At 42.8% G+C, this 19,130-nt stretch overlaps 1 protein-coding gene across 2 annotated transcripts in view; it reads right to left on the bottom strand.

Moving 5' to 3' along the window:
• CROCC2 (ciliary rootlet coiled-coil, rootletin family member 2) overlaps window positions 1-19,130 on the bottom strand; it is an 878,259-nt gene that overhangs the window by 711,644 nt on the left and 147,485 nt on the right. For both annotated transcript variants that reach the window (XM_069213663.1, XM_069213664.1), the window contains 5 exons: window positions 17,049-17,214; window positions 16,606-16,712; window positions 16,254-16,481; window positions 14,817-14,913; window positions 11,743-11,832 (listed from right to left, as the gene is read on the bottom strand). In XM_069213663.1, coding sequence (XP_069069764.1) covers window positions 11,743-11,832; window positions 14,817-14,913; window positions 16,254-16,481; window positions 16,606-16,712; window positions 17,049-17,214 — 688 coding nt within the window. The remainder of the gene's footprint in view (window positions 1-11,742; window positions 11,833-14,816; window positions 14,914-16,253; window positions 16,482-16,605; window positions 16,713-17,048; window positions 17,215-19,130) is intronic.

A 19,130-nucleotide genomic window follows, 5' to 3' on the forward strand; every position in this document is an offset into this window, starting at 1 on the left:
AAATGGGGGTAGCCTGTGACACACTGTTTAGATTTGCAAATCGGTCGAGCAGTAAACTGATTAAGGAATTGATTCAGTTGTATAAGAGCAAATGCTTATCACTCCGTGTCTATGGAGCAGGTGTACTGGGTTGGGTTGTGCCAGGTAAACTGCAAGTAATCGAGAATAAGTTCCTCTGTCACCTTTTAGCAATACCACAAAGTACGGCGAGCTTTATTTCCCGCTTTGAACTCAGAATTGATTACTTGGAAGATTGTGTGGGCATGGCGGCTCTGTTGGTTTGGGTCAAAATTTGGAGTACTCTTAGGGCGGCATTCTCTCAGAAGGTAATTGTGGATTGCCTGAATTTGGATAATTGGCACACTATCCTGTGGTTAGCCTATGTTAAAAGCAATTTGTGCACCATCGGAATGAAGCAACGTTTTGATTTTCTCAGAGGGACACAGCCTCAAATTAAGGAAATTATTGAAAAATGTTATCTGTCCCACAAAGATGAAGGTCGTAGGGTACGGTCCCTTAAGGTGGTTTCTGTTCTAAACTGTATGCAGCTCACTAACGGCTTGGGCGTGAATGGGTACCTGCCATAGTTAACTAGTCCTCAACATAGATTTTACTGTACAAGTCTAAGGCTGGATTTAATACATCATTTAGTTGCTTTCCCAATAGCAGGCTTGAGAGTAGCCTTTTTTCACGTTGCCCATGTGAAACTCTGCACTTTACGCTTTTATGCAAACTGTATTCAGTGTCCCGGGCTGACTTTCTTTGCCCTATATTAAAGCATGCACACTTTTATACTTCACAAAGATGGCTTAAGATATTTGAAAATCGGATGCTATGCTAGAAATTTGTTTCTCCGTTGTGAGTTACATTGGGGCAGCTTTTAAACTTAGGAAAACATATGGTACTTAGATCTGTATTTTTAAAGGTATTTGCTCAAAACGTTTATTACATGTCACATTTTTTAAAAGGTTTATTTATTAGTGTATATTGTGAGTGCTGTAATGATTGTTTTTTTATGTGCTACTATGGTCACATGATGGACTGAATAAAGTTTTATGAACTGAATTGACTAATCCAGCAACAATGGTCATCAGCGAACTCTAGTACACAAAGTTTATGACCATTTAATTTTGTCGGACAAGCACTCCAATTTAAAATTGATAACTCCAGATCTGCAATAAACAGATTACATAAAATAGAGTTAAGCACACATCCCTGTTTCAAGTGGTTGTAGTAGGCTTGGCTTAGGCACCTCCATGACTACAGCATGCCATTTACAAGCATTACCAACTGAAAATCATTCACAAGTTCTAATTTGGTGATTAGTGTTCCTAAGGCATTAGGGATGGAAATGTTTACTGATGTATTGGAAGTAGGTGCGAGTGGGGCATGGGAAATGGGTTCTACGTTGTTAAAGGTAACTTACCCACAATAAGTATACGCAGACACAATCATACTCAACAGTATTTAACAATAGCATCCATTCCCGACAAGTGACACTATAAGATAGTCTCAAATGTAAAGTGATGAAGAATGTTTAAGATATTCAGTAGATCATATGAAATGTTAAATGTTGACCAACCACTGCAAATTAAGATTGTAGGTTGCCTACCTGGCTAGGCAAAATACAGATATTGCATTGTTCTAGGAAACTCAATTAATTTTGTGTGCAAATGGGTGATTGACCCAAGGGGGATGCCATCACCATTAGATGGAGTGTCGCCTTCCAAGCTCTGGACACTGTTGCAGACCCTGATGAGTGCTATCTGATTCTTCAAGAAACCCTAGGTCACACAAGTGTCACCATGACCAACACTTAAGGTTCCAATGCTGTTTGCCCTTCCTGCTTTCAAAACACATTTGAAACAGGTCTCTGTCATGAACCCAATTCACTAATATGGGGCAGGGACCTCAACCTTACCCTTGACACCAGAGTGGGCAAACATAATTCTGCATTCAGAACACTTTCATCAGCTGCAATGACCCTGCTGAAGATATAGGAAAATGCTTGAATTAGTGGATATATGGAGGAACAGGCACTCAGTAATTAGTAGATATCTGGAGGAACAGGCTCCCAAGATTACACTTATTACTTAGCTGTCCATGGCATGTTTTCTACGACAGACCTTTGGCATGGGGATAAGAGGCTTATGTATGTGGATGAATGTTGTTGAATGTATGGTCAAAACATTGTCAGACTACTCTTAAGTGAGACTCCAGATTTGACTCTGACTCAATCAGTAGATTCTCCAGATTGAACTTTCCTACTAAACTGGGAGAAATCATACCTCACTGATGCGGCCTAACAAAGCCAACAGTGGTCTGTGGTTGCTTGTGTTCCTTTCTGGAGGGAGCCTCGCCTGGAAGTACAACATGGACTGGTCTCATGCAGAACAAATTCAGTACTGATTTGCATCCAGCTGGCTTTTGTCTAGAGGGACACAGTGGTTGAAAAACAGGAGGAATGCTATCCTGGGTGACTGCCAGTTGTTAGACTATTTGTAAGCATGCCTCCCATCACATTGTGTGCTGTAGAGTTACACTGGCAGCTTTCACAAACATTCAAGGTCCTCTTATTAGCAAAAAGATGTATAGCTATGCATTGGGCTTGAGGCCCATGCCCTAATGTTCAAGACTGGTTCAAAGATCTCAGGTATTGCAGTATTATGTTGGATGTCTGAAGGAAATTGGGTTACTGGTTGAGGGGGTGAAGTCTTAATCAAGCAACAACCACGACCTCTGACAGGGTGAAACACAATCAAACCCCAAATTAACCTGTGCTCAACCGAATGAGAGTGGCACAAAGCAGTGAGGCTTAAATTAGAGGAAAGGTGTAGAGTATTTATGCAGTACTTCAAACAGTAATAAAGTGAAACTCACATACTAACCTAGAAGAATAGAGTGACATTTAGTAAATTATTTGAGAGCAAAACAACAAAAATCCAATCAGTAGAACTGAAGATATGCAATTTTAAAGAATTAAGTGAAAATAGTGCCTAAAAACAAAGCACCAACTGTGGCAAGGACCAGGGCAAAGTCTTATGGAGGCTGACGTGATGGTGTGGGGACCAAGTTACACCCAAAGAACAAAGTACCTTAAATACTGGTTTGTTGAGCGGTCCATGATCCCATGTTGGGAATGCATCGCTCAGCGGCAGTACAGAAACCTGCATCGTCACAGAGGACGCCGTCAATGACGGGCTTGCGATGCGAAGTACTGCGTTGAAGATGCATTGTGCACTGGCAATCCAGAGGAAGCTGCTGGGCTGGAATGAGGATTCCTGTACTGTAGAGGATGCCGTTGATGTGGGGCTTGCTATGTGAAGGCCTGCATCAAGGATGTGTTGCTTAGCAGCAGTTCCAAGGAGACTACGGGCTGCAGTGTGAGGTCCAGCATCGGGGATGTTGCACTGCAGCAGTTCCAGAGCGGAGCTGCAAGGAGATGAATCATGCTGGATTGGTTCTGTCACAGGACTACAGATGAGCTGGCAGAGCACCTTCAGGCATATGTCCAAGGGCCCAGGACTGGAATGGCACCCCTTGGGTGGTGGGGTTAGGACCCACAGCAGGCAAAGTTCAGGTGCTGGGTTCAAGGTGGTTGGAGCCTTTTATCAGGAGGTCAGCCAAGTAGCCCTTGGAATCACTCTGGGGTTCCTGGGATCAAGAAGCAGGTCCAGTGCTTTCACTTAGGTAGAGGGGCAGAAGGGCAACAGAGCAGCAATCCTTCTTGGAGAGCAGCACTGCAGTACTTCTGAGTCGTCCACAGGAGCACTGAAGAGTTGGGTCTGAGGGTCCATTATTTACTCCTCGTGGCCACTTTGAAGTAGAGGAAGTTTCTAGAGGCTTCACCCTCAGAGGTGCTTGGAATTTCCTTCCCCCTCCTCTGGCTCCAGCTTGTTTGGGGCCACAAAAGACTAGTGTCAAACCCTTTGTGATTGTGTTCAGTCAGAGCCATTGTGATGTGATGGTGGCTGACAGCTTCTCCTCATCAAGTCAGAGATGGCCCATCCTCTCAACATCTATTCTCCTTTGTCTCACTGTCTCAGAACAATACACAAAGACTAACTGCCAGCTGCACTTAGTCATGTAGCCCAGGATGCAGACACCAAATGGTTAGGAAAAGAAAATACCAACTTTCTTTTCATTTTGAGAATTGTGACTTAAAATCCAACTTTACCATTTAAAAGGGTTTTAAATTGCAATTCGTTAGACACCAAACTTCTGATTCCTATCTGCTCCCACCTGAAAGTTATCACTATTACACGTAATAAGGTAACCTACTGCTATCCCATGGGAGAGGTAGGGCCAGCAGTAGTGAAAAACAAATGTAAGAGTTTCTCCCTACCAGGATATGTAAAAGTTAAGAGGTACATGCTCAATGTTTTAAATAGAACACACCCTGCCTTATGGGCTATTTAGGGTCTACTCTAGGGGTGACTTACGTGTTTTAAAAGGAAGGTATACGCGTGGCAACAGGTTTATTTTACCAGGGCAAAATGCCAGTTTAAAACTGCACATAAAGGCTGCAATGGCCAGCCTGAGGCATGTTTATTGGGCTACTCAAGTGAGTGGCACAATAAGTGATGCATGCCTATTAGTAGCAATTTACAGACCATGGTCACATTGAGTACCACTTTACTAGGGACTTACAAGGAAATTAAATATGCCAATTGGGGCTAAGCTCATTTTACCACGTTTGAAGGCAAGAGCACAATTACTTTAGCAGTGGTTAGCAGTGGTTAGCAGTGGTAAAGTGCAAAGAGTCCCAAGTCCAGCAACAATACAGTCAGCAAAAACAAGAGAACGGAAGGCAAAAAGATGGGGGGATAACCATGCCAAGGATGTCAGGTCCAAAAAGTCCATTTCACCCCCTTTAGTTGAACTGCCCAAAGGATAACTGGGGTCCCCTGCGCAGGTGTCATCAAACTCTGGGGTAACAATAAAACTCTCAGGGCACTTTTGTCATAATTCTATAAGGGTTACCATTGCACCATACTGCAAGAAATGCCCTAGTGAACAGCTGTGAATGCAGGACCCTCGTTTCACCTGGTGCTTATATGAGACCAGATATCTTGCTCTTTTTTTATGAGAATAAATGCCTGTCTTATCATATTATTGTTACCACACTGTAAATACATTTGTTAAAACAGCAAGCAACTGTATGGATACATTGCAATAATTCATCTAACAAATTAAAAACAAAACACTTTTATAACTTATCTCACACCTTAAGTTACTAGCATCCACCACTCAGGCCTTATTTTCCCGAGTGCTATCACACCACAGAATTTAAATCATGTTACTGTGTTAAGCAGGCTTTCTCTCGGATATGATTATGAGGAATCCACTCCCCAAATCGTTCCACATTAAGGCATTTGTGAGAAGTAAGAGCAATGGCAGCAGCATTGGCTCCAACGGAAGAGGTAGGCTGAGTCAAACAGTGGTGGTGTTCAGTGACACCCACGGAGGTGAGCAGCATTCTGAGGAATTCTGTTTCGGGGGCGAGTTCCATGTTTGATGTTTTGTTGTACTTGCAGATGCAGAGAGTGGGGACTAGTCTATGTACAGCAATGCCAGGAAATCCATCTACTCTACCCCCATTGCCTTCACTAATTGTCATGTGCAGCATTATGCCCAAGTCCTCTGCACCAGGCCTCCGTCTCTCAACTGCATGTCCTTCTTGCTGCAACAACAGAAACCATTATTGTTTTTCCCAGTGCATTTCCTCTCCCTCCCCTCATGCAGCAGGGTTCTTACTTCTGGCATCAGGATCAACATCATGTTCCTCTACTCCCAGCCTAAATACTCTCTGAATGTAGTGAGATTCAACTCACCACGGCATGCCTGCTGCTTCTGGGCCTAAGCATTGCCTATGCTCCCCTACAAGCTTCTCCTTTGGCTAGTCTCCTTTGGCTTCTCCTCCACTGTGACCTGATTCACAAAGAGAGTCTGCACTTGTGGCTAGACATCTAATATTGGAAACTAATGGGGAGATACCGCCACAAGGGTGCAATCTCAGACCAATAGTAGAATCCAGCAGTGTCTTTAGTGGATGTTTTTCTTCCTTCAACTTTTGCACCCACGTTTTCAATAGTTACTGGGCATCCTTCCCAAATTGCTGACACTAATATCTATTTCATAACAGGCTCAGATATTTTGGTGGGGTCCAGAGATTCAGTAATGTCTATGATCCTCTGCCTTCATCCCCTAATAGCATGTGCCCTCCTACTTCATCTGCCCTCTTATTCCAATATGTACCCATGCTCCTTTGGAAAGAATATTTTAAAACTCTTCATGTTTTGTAGAACGACCTTATAAGCATGTGTAGTTACCATTTTCAAATTACTTATTTGAACAAATCCCATTTGAACATGGCCACTGTAGATGTGCATGCATCCATAGTGGGAGTCTTAATGTGTTTTGTAATATTTTAACAAATTCTGTTCTTAGATTGCTACGACAGATGTGAAGTCATTTTGTGATAGCTACCTAGGATTTAAGAAAAAAATATATATTGGCAAAGCCAGCAGGTTTCATTGCCAAGATCTACTGGGTTTGCCACTATGGGGTTTTGTTGGAAAATGGGTCATTGGTAAGGGCAGGTAATTACCTACACTTAGCATTAGGCCACTAACCTCCACTTAGGTCAAGTTAGGTCTCAGTAAATTAAACCCAGATCAACCCTTGGTAGCTTTGGCAACGAGCGACAAGGCTTAACTTAGGAGACAGAGTGTAAAGCATTCAAATATCACAAAACAGTAATTAAATAAAACACAGGAAACAGTTTAAAAATCCAAAAATGTATAAAAATAGATTATATTTTTATCTTTAAAATAACACAAAAACGAATAAAATCGGATAAGGGGAACCGGAGATATGAATTTTAAAAGAATTATTGTTTTCTAGCGCCTAGAAACAAAAAGCGCCAATCTGATCATCTGGTCGCACCTCGACCGGGGCAAAGTCAAAGTTTAAGGCCAACCGCGATGGAGCTCGGCCCGGCTACAGCCCGCAGGAGGCCTCGGTCAAAAGTTTACCTTAGGACTTAGTCGTTTTTCTGAAGATTTTCTTCAGCGGGACGAACCTGCCAGTCCAATCCGTCCTCCTGGAACTCTTCTTCAGATACGCGTCGCGGGAGCCCTTGGTGGAGATTTTTACCTTCGGACTTAGTCATTTTTCCGAGGTGAATATCCTTCGACCGGGGCAAACCTAGATCTTGATCCGACGTCCTTGGAGCCCTCCTCCGACACGCTGGCTGGGAGGTCCCGGTCAACTTTCTACGTTCGGAGTTAGTCTCTTTTTTTGGAGATTTTCTTCACCGGGACAAACCTGCAAGTCAGGCCGGGTCGCGGTTGAGGCAAGCCGGCTAGAGTTGCCGCGACGGGTCGGTCCCGCTATGGAGCTTTTTTTCAAAAGTTCTCCAAACTTCTGGATCTTCTTCCAGATGTTCCTTTAAGGTTCTTTTGGGGTCCACAGCTCAATCCAAGGTTCCAGAAGCTCTGAGATGATCCTTGGGGGTGTGGACTACAAATCCCAGAATGCAACTGGCGCATACTCCTTTCTGGACAGTGGTCAGCTAGTTGGTTTCTTCAGGAGTTGGTGCAGGGGACTCTGGTAAGCAATTTTTCACCTGTAGCAAACAGGGAGTCCCTCCTTGAACCAGTTGAAGCCAGGCAAAGTCCTTCTTGTGGTGAAGCCCAAGTGTGCAGCTGGTGCAGTCCTTCAGGGTGCAGGGTCCAGGTGCAGGTCAGGGGTCCAGCAGGGCAGTCCTCCTTCTCCTGTAGTTCTTTCTTGTTGGAATCTGAGGTGTGGGTGCAGGTCTGCCAGTTTTATCCCTGCTCCTGGCTGAAAAACAGGGGGGTCCTGGTTCTCCAATCAGGGGCAGGGTCCTTCCCCCTGTGATGACCACTTCCTGGGAAGTGTGGCAAAAATCAATCCCAGGGAGCAACATTACTAAAAAATCCATCATGGCTGAAAGTGATTTTTGGAGGTTACATCTGGCTGAGCCCACCCACTGGTGTGGCTAAAAATCCTAAACACACCCCATTCCTGCCCTCTCCCAATCTAATCAAGGGGGTGCCTAATTGTCTGGGTTTGAGGATGTGGGGGTGTTGCTGGGTTGCTCCAAATGTCCTTCTCTGCCTTTGAAGACCAGTTTGGCAGCCCTCCCCCTTCCTGCCTCACCATCTGCTGAGGGGAGATCTCCTCCCACAGGCACATCTCTTTGTGTGAAGCCAGGCCACTTCACACCTCATCAAGGCAGCCTGGCCAGGCTGCCAGAGGCTGGCCAATCAGAGCACAGCAGCAAAAACACTGCAGGGCTGATGTTGGCAACTTTTCAGGTAAACTTTAAAACTCTTTACCTGAACAAGTTATATTAAATCCCACAACAAAGTTGTGGGATTTATTATAACAATTAATTTGATACCAAACTCTTGTTATCTGTTACTTAAGGGGACTTTTAAAATTAAAATAAAGTCTCCCCATTCTAGCCTATGGAGGCCATTCACTACAATGAGGGAAAAACGAATTTGGCTGTTTTACCTCACCAGGGCTTATAAAACTATTTTTATAAGGTCCCTGCTTATAGTTACATGGGACCCAGCCCTAGGGGCACATAGGGAACACCTTAGGGGTGACTTATATGTAAAAATAAGGTAGTTTAGGACTTTGGAACTACTTTTAATTTCAAAGTCGACTTTGCATGTAACTTTAATTTAAAAGCAGCCAGCAAGGCAGGCCTGCCTTTAAAATGACACCGGGCACCTCAGCAGTACACCTATGGGGGCACTACCTATGCTGGGGTCCCTATACCTCCATGCCCTACCATATACTAGAGACTTATAGGTAGGTTAACTTTGCCAATTATAATTAGCCTAATTTGCATTTCCACTTTACACAGAGCACTGGCCCTGGGACTGGTAAGCAGTACCCAGGGCACAGCCAAGAGTCAGTAAACACCAGTACCTGTCAAAAAAGTTTGGGGGTAACCAGGGCAAAAAGGAGGACTTTCCTACAGGTTTCATAATTGAAACACATGGAGTGTCGATCCCCTTCACAAACTGCCTTGCATCAATGTAGAAATTGGGTTGTTGGTTAATGGGGTAGAAGCCCACTCAGGCAACAACCACAAAAGTCACTAAATTAATCTATGCTTAACCTTCTGGAAGCTTGGCACAAAAGCTGTCAGGCTTAACTTAGAGGTACTTTGTTAAATATTTATGTAGTATACACACAGTAATAAAATGAGAACACAATACAATAAAAACTCTAAACCAATGTAGAAAAATAGAGTAAGTTTTAATAAATAAAATGACACCAAAACAAATTATATCCAATCGGCAGAACTGATGTTATGATTTTTGTCTAAACTATTGCCTAAAAGGTCAAATCACCAACTGCAGATATCTGGTTGCACGAGACCGGATTAAAGTCAAAAGTTAAGGCTGACCACGATGGAATGAGGTTTGGCTACGGAAGGTGGATTGGGCCTAGACTTAGCTTACCTTTAGACTTAAAAGAAATTTTGAGGAAAAGTTCCTGAGAAGGTGAAGTGCGGAGGGGGCAATACAGCTGGTGGTGTTTGAGATTGAGATATCATCAACGGAGTCCCATGGTGAAGATTTCTACCTTCAGTCTGTCACCTTTTTGGAAGTGGAAAATCTCCAGCAGGACAAAGCTGCAGAATGTAGCTGATAAGGGCTTCACAAAGTTGGATCCAGTCACTGAGAGGTCCTGCTGAACAGGATTTGTTGCTGCTGAGAAGAACATAGCGGGCGCTACCACAGAGTCAGGTCGACCAGCGATGCACCCAGGGTGATTCTGCAAGCAGGTAGGTACCGGTCTTTTGGCGGTTCTCAGGCCACTTTTTGGTGGAAACATTTGTAAGTTCCAAGGGTTAGGCAGAATAGTACCTTTTACACAACCTCCAAAAAGGGTCCAGACTAGAGGAGCACCACTTAGGTGGGGTTGGGACTCACTACAGCAGAGGCCAGCTGTAGGGTTCAAGGTCTCGTGAGCGTGTTATGTGCTTGTAGCTCACACAGGGGGCAGTCAATTAGCCCTTGGAGTCACTCTGGTAGTCCTGGGTTCAAGCAGCAAGGCAGTCCTCTGGGGTGCAAGGCAAGTCTCAAGCAGCACAATAGTCCTCTGGTAGCAGTAGGGCAGTTCTCATAGGTACAAGGCAGGCCTCAAGCAGCAGGACAGTCCTTTGGAGAGGTCCAAGGCAGTCCTTCAGAAGTCTTCCATTGTTCCAAGAGTGTACTTGAACAGTTGCACTAAGGGTCCAATATTTATACCAGGTGCCAGCATCAGAAATGGGCTATCCCCACATCTGGTTCTGGAAAGGTAACCTAATGTTATCCTATGGGGGCAATAGGCATTACAGTAGTGAAAAACAAATTTAGGAGTTTTTCACTACCAGGGCATGTGAAACATTAAAGCACATGTCCCAGTTTTAGATAAAAAGGAAGCCCTTTCTGTAGGCTGTTTAGGGCCTACGTTAGTGGTGATTTGTATGTATGCAAAAAGCTTTAGGCCAGGCAAAAGGTTTATTTTTCCAGTTTGAATTGGCAGCCTAATCCTGAACTACAGGCTGCAATGGCTGGCCTGAGATTTTTTTAAAGGCTGCTTTAGTGGTTGACACAATCAGTGCTGCAGGCAAACTAGTAGCATTTAATTTACAGGCACTGATACATGTAGTTCCATATACTAGGACCTTAGATGTAAATTAAACGTGCCAATCAGATATAGGTCAATAGGACCATGTTTTAGGCAGAGAGTGCAAGCACTTTAGCACAGGTTAGCAGTATTAAAGTGCACAGAGTCCTAATGCCCAAAAAACTAATTTAAAAAGCCAGGAGGGTTAACTGCAAAAAGCTAGGGCGAAGACCACGCCAAGGATGTCAAGTCTAACAATCAATATATTACACCACTTAAAAAATCCAATGCACTACGGGAAAAATACAATTGGAGCACTAATATTGATCAGCTGAGTTTGTACTTTCATTGGCATTTGTAAATATAAATACTAATTTTTGTCATATCATTTTGTGTTTCAAATTCTCACCAGTGGTGATGGACCAGCACATTCATTTAGTCTATTGGGAATTATGGCTGATCTGACTTTGAAAGTTATTGTGTGATAATACTCAAGAAAATGTATAGGTGAAATGAAGACTAAATACTGCATAAACTAGGGTGAGAGACATTACAGAACGTGGTTATAAAAGCTTTTAGATACTTAGCTTCACTGTCAGGGATGGTTTAAGGTCCCTTTTCTGTTTTTTAAAAGCATTCACCTTAGCGAGTGTATCTTCCTTCAACCTTACACCCACATTTTCAATAATTACTGGGCATTGCTGACACTAATATCTATCTTATACCAGGCTCAGATATTTTCGTGGGGTCCACGGGTTCAGAAATCACATGACTCAGTTCCAGAATTCAGAGACCTGAGATGGCCCATTTGCTCATCTATCTCTAGTGACTGAAATGCCCTACGACAATCCCTACTCTCCCTGTGGACACACATTCAGATGTACCTCAGGTAGATGTAGCAACGTGCCGAGTGTGAGAAGGAAAGCTCTATTTTGACCAAAATCTTTAATTTTACACAAATTTTTGGGGTTTTTACCAACACCGCAAACATTTAGAAAATTAATAGGAGAGAGGAATTTCTATTTTCCACACCAGAACCAGCTTTTGACAATTTCTAAGGCTGGCCAGCATGGCGGAGGATACCTGTGTGATGCTGCTCAGGACACGCTGTAGAGAACTGTTTTCTTGCTGCAATGCGTCCAGCTCCTGCTGGTAATCCACCTTGGACTCATCCTGTACAAAGAAGGTGGAATTCATGAAACTAGGAATGACATGCTGGCATAAGGGAGGAAAGAAGCCAGGGGCAATTTATGAGTGGAAGAGAAGATATATTTGAGATGACATACATTAGTTCCAATGCCCTCTACTTAACACTGAAAAACTAAATCTAAGAAGGCTGCAGGAGAAAAGACAACTTTGCTGGCACCCCCAAATTTCACGAGGCTGCAACACCAAGTCACTCTTGCAAAAGCTTTCATGTGCAGCTTCTCATAACATCCTTTTGGACTACCCCACACTACATAAAATTGCTAAAATATAGTTACAAAAAAGTAGCTGAGCAGCTATAAGGGGACAATGGTGTCTGATCGCAGGAGAGTAGGAAAGTGCTCGTGGAGAAGCAGAAGAAGAACGTGAGAACATACTGGAAGCAAACTTGTTAAGTTATGAGAAACATTTATAGAGTGAATTAACATTGAAAAGTCTTTTGGAGCAGACAATGAGAAGATTCACAGCCATGAGAAGATGTTTAAAAAAAAGTCACTACAAAATTAGCTTATGATGAGCATAAGAGGTAAGACTGTATTTCCTTATTTTGAGGAAGCCAAGTGAGGAGGCTTATAGGCATTTATGTGCCAAGCAGAGGGTTTTTAAAATAGTCCTTTTTTGGATCAGAAACCAGTGAAGTTTGGTCAAAATGGGAGTAGCCAACGAAAAACAAGGAGCTAATATCACTGATCTAGCAGCTCGAGTTTAGATAGTTTGCAGTCTGTGAATGTGTTGTTTATTGTAATTCAATTTATTCTCTAATCAAGCTATAATAATAACCAACAATAGCTGCAATTCCTGTTGCTCCTACCATCTTCAAAGACAATGAGACTATGTTGCAGCTTGCATAGGAAGACAGAACATGAGGAAAGTACAGAAGATGCCCATTTTGAGTTTGGAATCAAACTGAACACAGAGACCCAAATGTGTGATTTGGGATTGTGAAGAGGACCAGGAAAGAGTGACCAGTTAACAGATGTCCACACATTAGGGTCATTCTTCACCACCAAAATCTCAGTTTTCTGAATTAAGAAGGGGAAAAAATTAACCTTTGAGGAGCTCCAGTATTTCCATAAAGACAGGGGGTGTAAGGAGGAAAGAAATAGTTAATCCTTAATCTTTGAGATGTTATTTAATAAGTAAATAAACGTAGCCAAAGCAGTTCCTTTTATGCCACACTCTGTCATTCACGTGATTAATATACTGTGGTCCACTATGTGTTGAAGGCTGCCAATAAATGGTACCTGCAGCCATTCGAAGATCATGTGAAACAGCAGCTAATGCAGATTCTATACTTCTATCAGGACGTGGCCTTCATCTAGGATTAAATAATCTACCAAGCATGAGCACAAGTTTTCTAAACTTTTGGCTACAGTAGGCAAGAGTGTAATGGTACAGTAGATGGTCATAACTTCAGGATGCAAATGGAAGTTTTTTAGAATGGGTTTCACAATGGCTTGGTTAAGCTCAGATTAAACAATTCCCTTTTGTAGGGATATAGAGATAGTTTCATATATGATTTGGTTAAATTGGTAAATTTCCAATTTCAACATTTTAATAGGGATCAGATATAGAGGGGAACCTAACCTGACTTACATTGTTTTTAGTTTGAAAAAAGAATTACAATTATGACAACCAAGTTTTTCCATGAAGTGGAGCAAATAAAAAGTTCCCGTTTAATATGGTTAGTAGCTCATCCAAGTGTACAAAGTAGTGCCCCATCAATACTTCTGATGATATTGATTCATGGACAGTAATATATTTGTTCTTCAAAAGAGTGGGTCAGTTTTGTACAGAATTAATGAGGACAACCTGATGGAGGAACGGAGCTCGGAATATTGGAAGTTTGTTTATGATTTCAAATGTCTTTTTGTTTATTACTTGAAGTGTTGAATCTATTGGAATAGTAGAGTTTCTGAAGTGATTGGAGAGTTTTGATTGCATTTTAAAAGATTAGCTTTGTATTGTTTTTTCTTGTGAGGTTGAGAATGGCGTTGACGAGGGGTCACACTAGTTAAGCAGTAAGAAATAATTTGTGCAGATTAGCGAAAGATACAGTAAGAAGAGAAACTAGCCATATGGTGTGAAAGGATGCTAGTTCAAGACAGTGCGAGGGAAGGTTGAAGAATGATGGTATGTGGGAAGGACAGGAAGATATGTTTGAGTATAGGATATAGAAGTGTAAATTGAGAATAACCAGAGACTGTCTATGATGGGACGATAGTGTCTCTAGAAAAGAATTTATAAGTGGAAAAGTCAGTATGTATAAGAAGAAGAAAATTAATTATGAACATTCTGTATGGGAAGGACACCAAAAGGAGATTGCGGAACAAGACAGACTGAGGGAAAGAAAGCAAGAGGCTGTATGGAAGAAAAACAGAAAGAGCTAATGTATTGTTAAAAAGCAGTACAACATAACAATTAAGAGTAAAACACACACTAAAGGGAGGGCGGGGAGGAATGAGCGAGAAAGAAACAATGAGCACGTAGAGTGAGATACCAAACTCTGAGGGACAGACAAAGCAACCAAAGCAAGAATCTGCGAGTGGAAAGCTACCAAACAGATAGATGCAGCGAGTGAGTGGCTGCAGAGAGAACCACGGAGAGTGGCTACAGACTGAGTGACAGGGGCATGGGCAATGCCAGAAAGAGGGCAAGGCATACAGAGCCACCAAGAGAGGGCGGCAGATACAGACTGTGAGAAGGTGGGACAGAGAAGCAAGAAAACAGGCCAGACAGAGCCAGAGAGAGAGCAGGGCATACATAGTGTCATAGCGGAGGGAGACAGACTGAGCCAGCATAACAAGGGTAAAATAGAACCTGAGTGATGAAGGGAAAAGGAGCCAGTAGGAGGCTTAAGCAGAGGCATAGGTACACATAGTGAGGCAGAGAGATGAAGACAAAGGCAACTAGACCAACCAGGGAACTTGTAAAACCAAGTATGTTGTTACCAGCTTTTGATTGTCTTGTCTCAGAGAGGCAATAGTTTTCTCTTTGTTGTTGTTTTGCTCTTTCACATTTTCAACTTGAACCACCAAGTCACAAATCCTGAAGGACATAAGCAAGGTAAAGCACAGTTTCAATTAAAATGAGATGTATGATTAAAAGGTCTGGCAAAAACGTTGACTCAAATGCATCCACACAACTTTAACATCATGACTAACACATGGAGGTTGAGTGCAACACGTTTGTAAATATAGTTAACCAAGTGAATTGGTTACAATTGCTGAAACCTTTGAGAAAGTACATTATACTGCATGCCAAAGCAAATGCTGAATGTTCAATGGGCCTGCAGCAAATGGCAGAAGTAGGTTTGTCAAAATAAATGAAACAACCCAGAATCTTCTGACATGGTTTTATTTGGTAACCTCTTGACCAGAGCTCCTTGGGCTGTTTACGTATTTGGACACTCACTTTATAGGAGGCAACGTCGGAGGGTCGAAACAAATCCCAATTCTGGTTGTGTGACAGTTTCCAAAAAAAGAGGATATATCCTAGCTGTGTATGTCAGAAAAATGATATATCTTGACTGTATAGGTCAGACTCTGGTGAGAAATTATTGAGACATTTGGGGCCATGAAGACTGCAGGTATGGTGTAGGGATGAGATAAATGAAGGTCGCTTCCCCTAAATTTGCCTTTAATAAAGTACATAATGACATTAAATATTCTCCTTAAACCAGGGTTATATTCTGTGCTGTTACTCCCGTAAAGCAAGAAAAAAAATCTTAAAACAGATTACAGAAAGAGAAGTCCTAGCCTTTAACCTCCTAAAAAGGCATGGATATATGTTAGGGAACACTTAACCCTGGCATACTACTCCAGCATGGTATGCCTATATAACATTAGTTTTGTTTTGCCTCAACTATCGCAAGACTGTGGTGTTCTTCAACAGCACAACACAATACACCTTAAGAACTGTTGTCATACAATTCTCTTCAAAAGGGTCTGATTAATTTCATGATTCCTATTTCAATCACACAAGTTCCCTCTTTTCTGACTTCAAATATTTATGTGTATGTAAGATACTTTGAACCTAACGCAAACAAAAATAAACTACTCTTCATTTGGGTGCTATACAATGAGGGGGCTGTCAGATTAAGCTTTCCAAGTCACTCAATATATGTACAGCCAGAGAAGCTACGGGGAATAAGATCCTCAACTGTGGGATGTCTAATTAAGTTGCATGCTGCGGAAGCCTACACTTAAGCAAACACCAGTTAAACTGAGCCATGTACACCTTTAAAGAGACACAGTGTGTGGTCTAAGGGACCTTATGGGCCTCTCCTGCATGTACATTGTACCCTTTGTGTTTTTTCTGGGATGCTACTGGTAACTAGATGCCATTAACCTCTGGCATAGACTTGGAGAAAGTATTGGTCTACTCACCTAGAGTTCAGCTCCACCTTCTCAGTATCCCAACGGCTCTGCAGCTGGATCATCTCCCGCACCTTGTCGCGGAGCTGCTGCTCCAGATGAGCTCCATGCAATGTCTGTTTTTCCAGTGAGGACACAGTGCTACTCTTTGACAAGCGTATGTTGGAATCTAGATTCAGGCACGCTGTCTGAAGACGTCTAGCTGTCCTGGCTGTGTCAGTCTTTAGCTCGTGAAGGCCTCTGAAAGGGAAAGATATGAGGGCAAGAAATTCTATATACTAGGAAAGATTCTGCCTCGGAGTGCTGCACTCCGAGGGGAGCATGGTACCACAGCCCTGCTTCCCAGTAAAGATCTAGGACTCACCTTTCTGCGGCTGCGCGAAGCTCTGCAAAGTTGCTGCGGAGAGTCACAGTCTGGTGCCAGAGTGAGAGGATTGCGTTGTGCTCTTTACTCAAACATTTGTTGTAGATCTAATGTGAGATCACCAGAGAAAACACGTCAAATCCAGAGCACTGGAAACAACTGCTCATGCGGCACAGTAAGCAATGAACTACAATCCAATATAAACCAAATGTCTTTGGACAGGTTGTCATGGGACAGTGATCTGAGACCACAAGATTGATATACAACACGCAATGCTGAGATGAAAATTACAGGGCCAACACTACTATGTTTCCTAGGCTGTCGCACGCTTGCTGTGCTTGGAAGGCATACTTCAGGTATGGAACCTGTGACTCAAGACGGATACTGGATTACAATAAAATATTACAGTGCCAGCCTGCAGGAAAGTGGAATTAAGACCTCACCTCCTTGTCCTTCTTCCACTGGGAACACTGCTGCTCAAGTTCGGCTCTGGTTCTTAGTAGTTCGGATGTGGCCTTCTCGAGCTCCTCTGCCAGTTTGTGATTGGACGATTCCCTCTGGTCTAGTTGCTCCCGCAGAAGCATGTTCACCTGAGACAGGCCAGTACTCCTGGATGGGAAAACAACAGCCCATGACCTTCTGGTTAATCTGCTGGGTGTGTTCACTCCGAAGAAAACCTAGCAAACCATATAATATTCATTCCAAATCTATTGTATGCATCAGAAAAAATACTGGTTAGGCCCCTGTTTCTCCGGGAGAAACGGAGTTACTACATTGCAGCAATGTGTTGCACGACTGTAAGAAGTTGCTACTTTTATTATGGGCATGATGGAGGCTTAAGAGGCCATAGTGTCAACAGTTGTAAATTCAATAAAACAGGATGAGCTTTGAGGTCTTACATGGGCTATCAATAGGGTTTCTTGCCTTTTGCAAGCAATGTTTATGCCAGAGTGCAGAGGAGGAACTCGCTGTGTACATAAATAAAACAATTCCAAAACATTCTAATTGTATGACATGTCGACACAGGAGCATGAAAAGGAGTCCTTACATTACATTAGCAGTCATATTCTTACAGTTTCCTGACTGTTGTATGAGTGCCATGTGTTACCTGTTATACAGGGAAATATTTTGCTACCTTCTCTAGTGGTTACCCAAGTTCTTCAGGAATAAAGCAGGCTTTTGCCTCCTTCGTTTTACTCCACAAGTCTTCCTTTTCTCACAGAGAAGAGATAATGTATTTTTTGAGTGTGGTGTTTTTTGCCAAGTAATGGGGAATTCTATTTTATTCGCTCAGATGTGCTCCCTATTCTGGTGGAGTTTAATATTCCTGTACAATACCTCACATAACTGTTTTTGGTCAGCCTATGATTCTGACAGTTTGCGCTGCCACGGGCATGTAGCCCCAAGATATAGATTTTCAAATTCACTGGAGGGTTTGATCCTCTGGTCTCTTCAGTGCTTGATGATGGGGGTAGTTCAAGTCACTGTGTCGTGCTTGAACTTAAAAATGTGCTGTGGACATTGAGGAAATTGTTAGATTGTGTGTTCGGCTACCATGGCATTCCTGTGGGCTGCACCACAAATAGGTATGTCAAGGTGCTGGAGACGGTGCCAAATGAACACTCAGACACCGCTAATACTTTCTGACCGATAGCAAGAAGTCATCTGGTCTTTTTATTGAATACCTTTGCTCACATGAGCAGGGAAAACCACTAACATGAAAAGAGGCAGGGGTCCCTTGCAAATACCCCTGTGAGTCTGATACTGTGGGATAAACCAAATCCCACAAGTCCCATGACATACCGTTCCTCTGCACCGGAGAGGTAAAGGAAAACAAAAACATTTCCTATAGTCACAGTGAAGTAATAGAATGTAGGACAGAGGAGCGAAAGAACAACAAAATGAAAAGGAAGAAACAAAAACAAAGAAAAGAAAAACACAAGTGAGACAAAAAAAGATTGTATCTTGAGGATCCTTTGAGTTGGATGGGGGCGTTGTTTTAGGGCTGTCTGTCTGCGGAGCTGGAGTTGATGTCTTGTGCACCCAAAGTTTGTGGTAGTTGTCCTTGTTCAGCTACATCGGGATCTCTTTGCAGACTTACTGACAGATTGGCATCAACCTGGGGCAATTCCTCACGGCTGTCAATGTCCTACTAGGGATTCCTTTCCCATGGGGCTGGCAAATTCTCACCTGCTCGAGAGATGGAGAGCTGGTAACACTTAAAGACAACAATGTTTCGGGTGACTGTCTCCTCACCCCTGGTGGTGGTGATCACTGTCCCTCGTATCCTGGTGATCTTCCAAGGAGGTGATTCAAAAGGTAAGCAAAGTTTGCTCCCCGGGTGTCGATCTCTGACCAAAAAGCATTAATAATTCTTAACTGGCTGTGGCATGCTCTTCGTTTGGAGGATATCAGGTCATTCTTTTCATTTAGTAAACTAAGGGCGTCAGACACTTACTTTGAATAGCAGAGGGTATGTTCACATGGGGTATAATATCCATGTGTCGGCAGCTGATGCACAGCTT

The sequence above is a fragment of the Pleurodeles waltl genome, chromosome 11 (assembly GCF_031143425.1).
Source record: "Pleurodeles waltl isolate 20211129_DDA chromosome 11, aPleWal1.hap1.20221129, whole genome shotgun sequence".
Taxonomy (NCBI): domain Eukaryota; kingdom Metazoa; phylum Chordata; class Amphibia; order Caudata; family Salamandridae; genus Pleurodeles; species Pleurodeles waltl.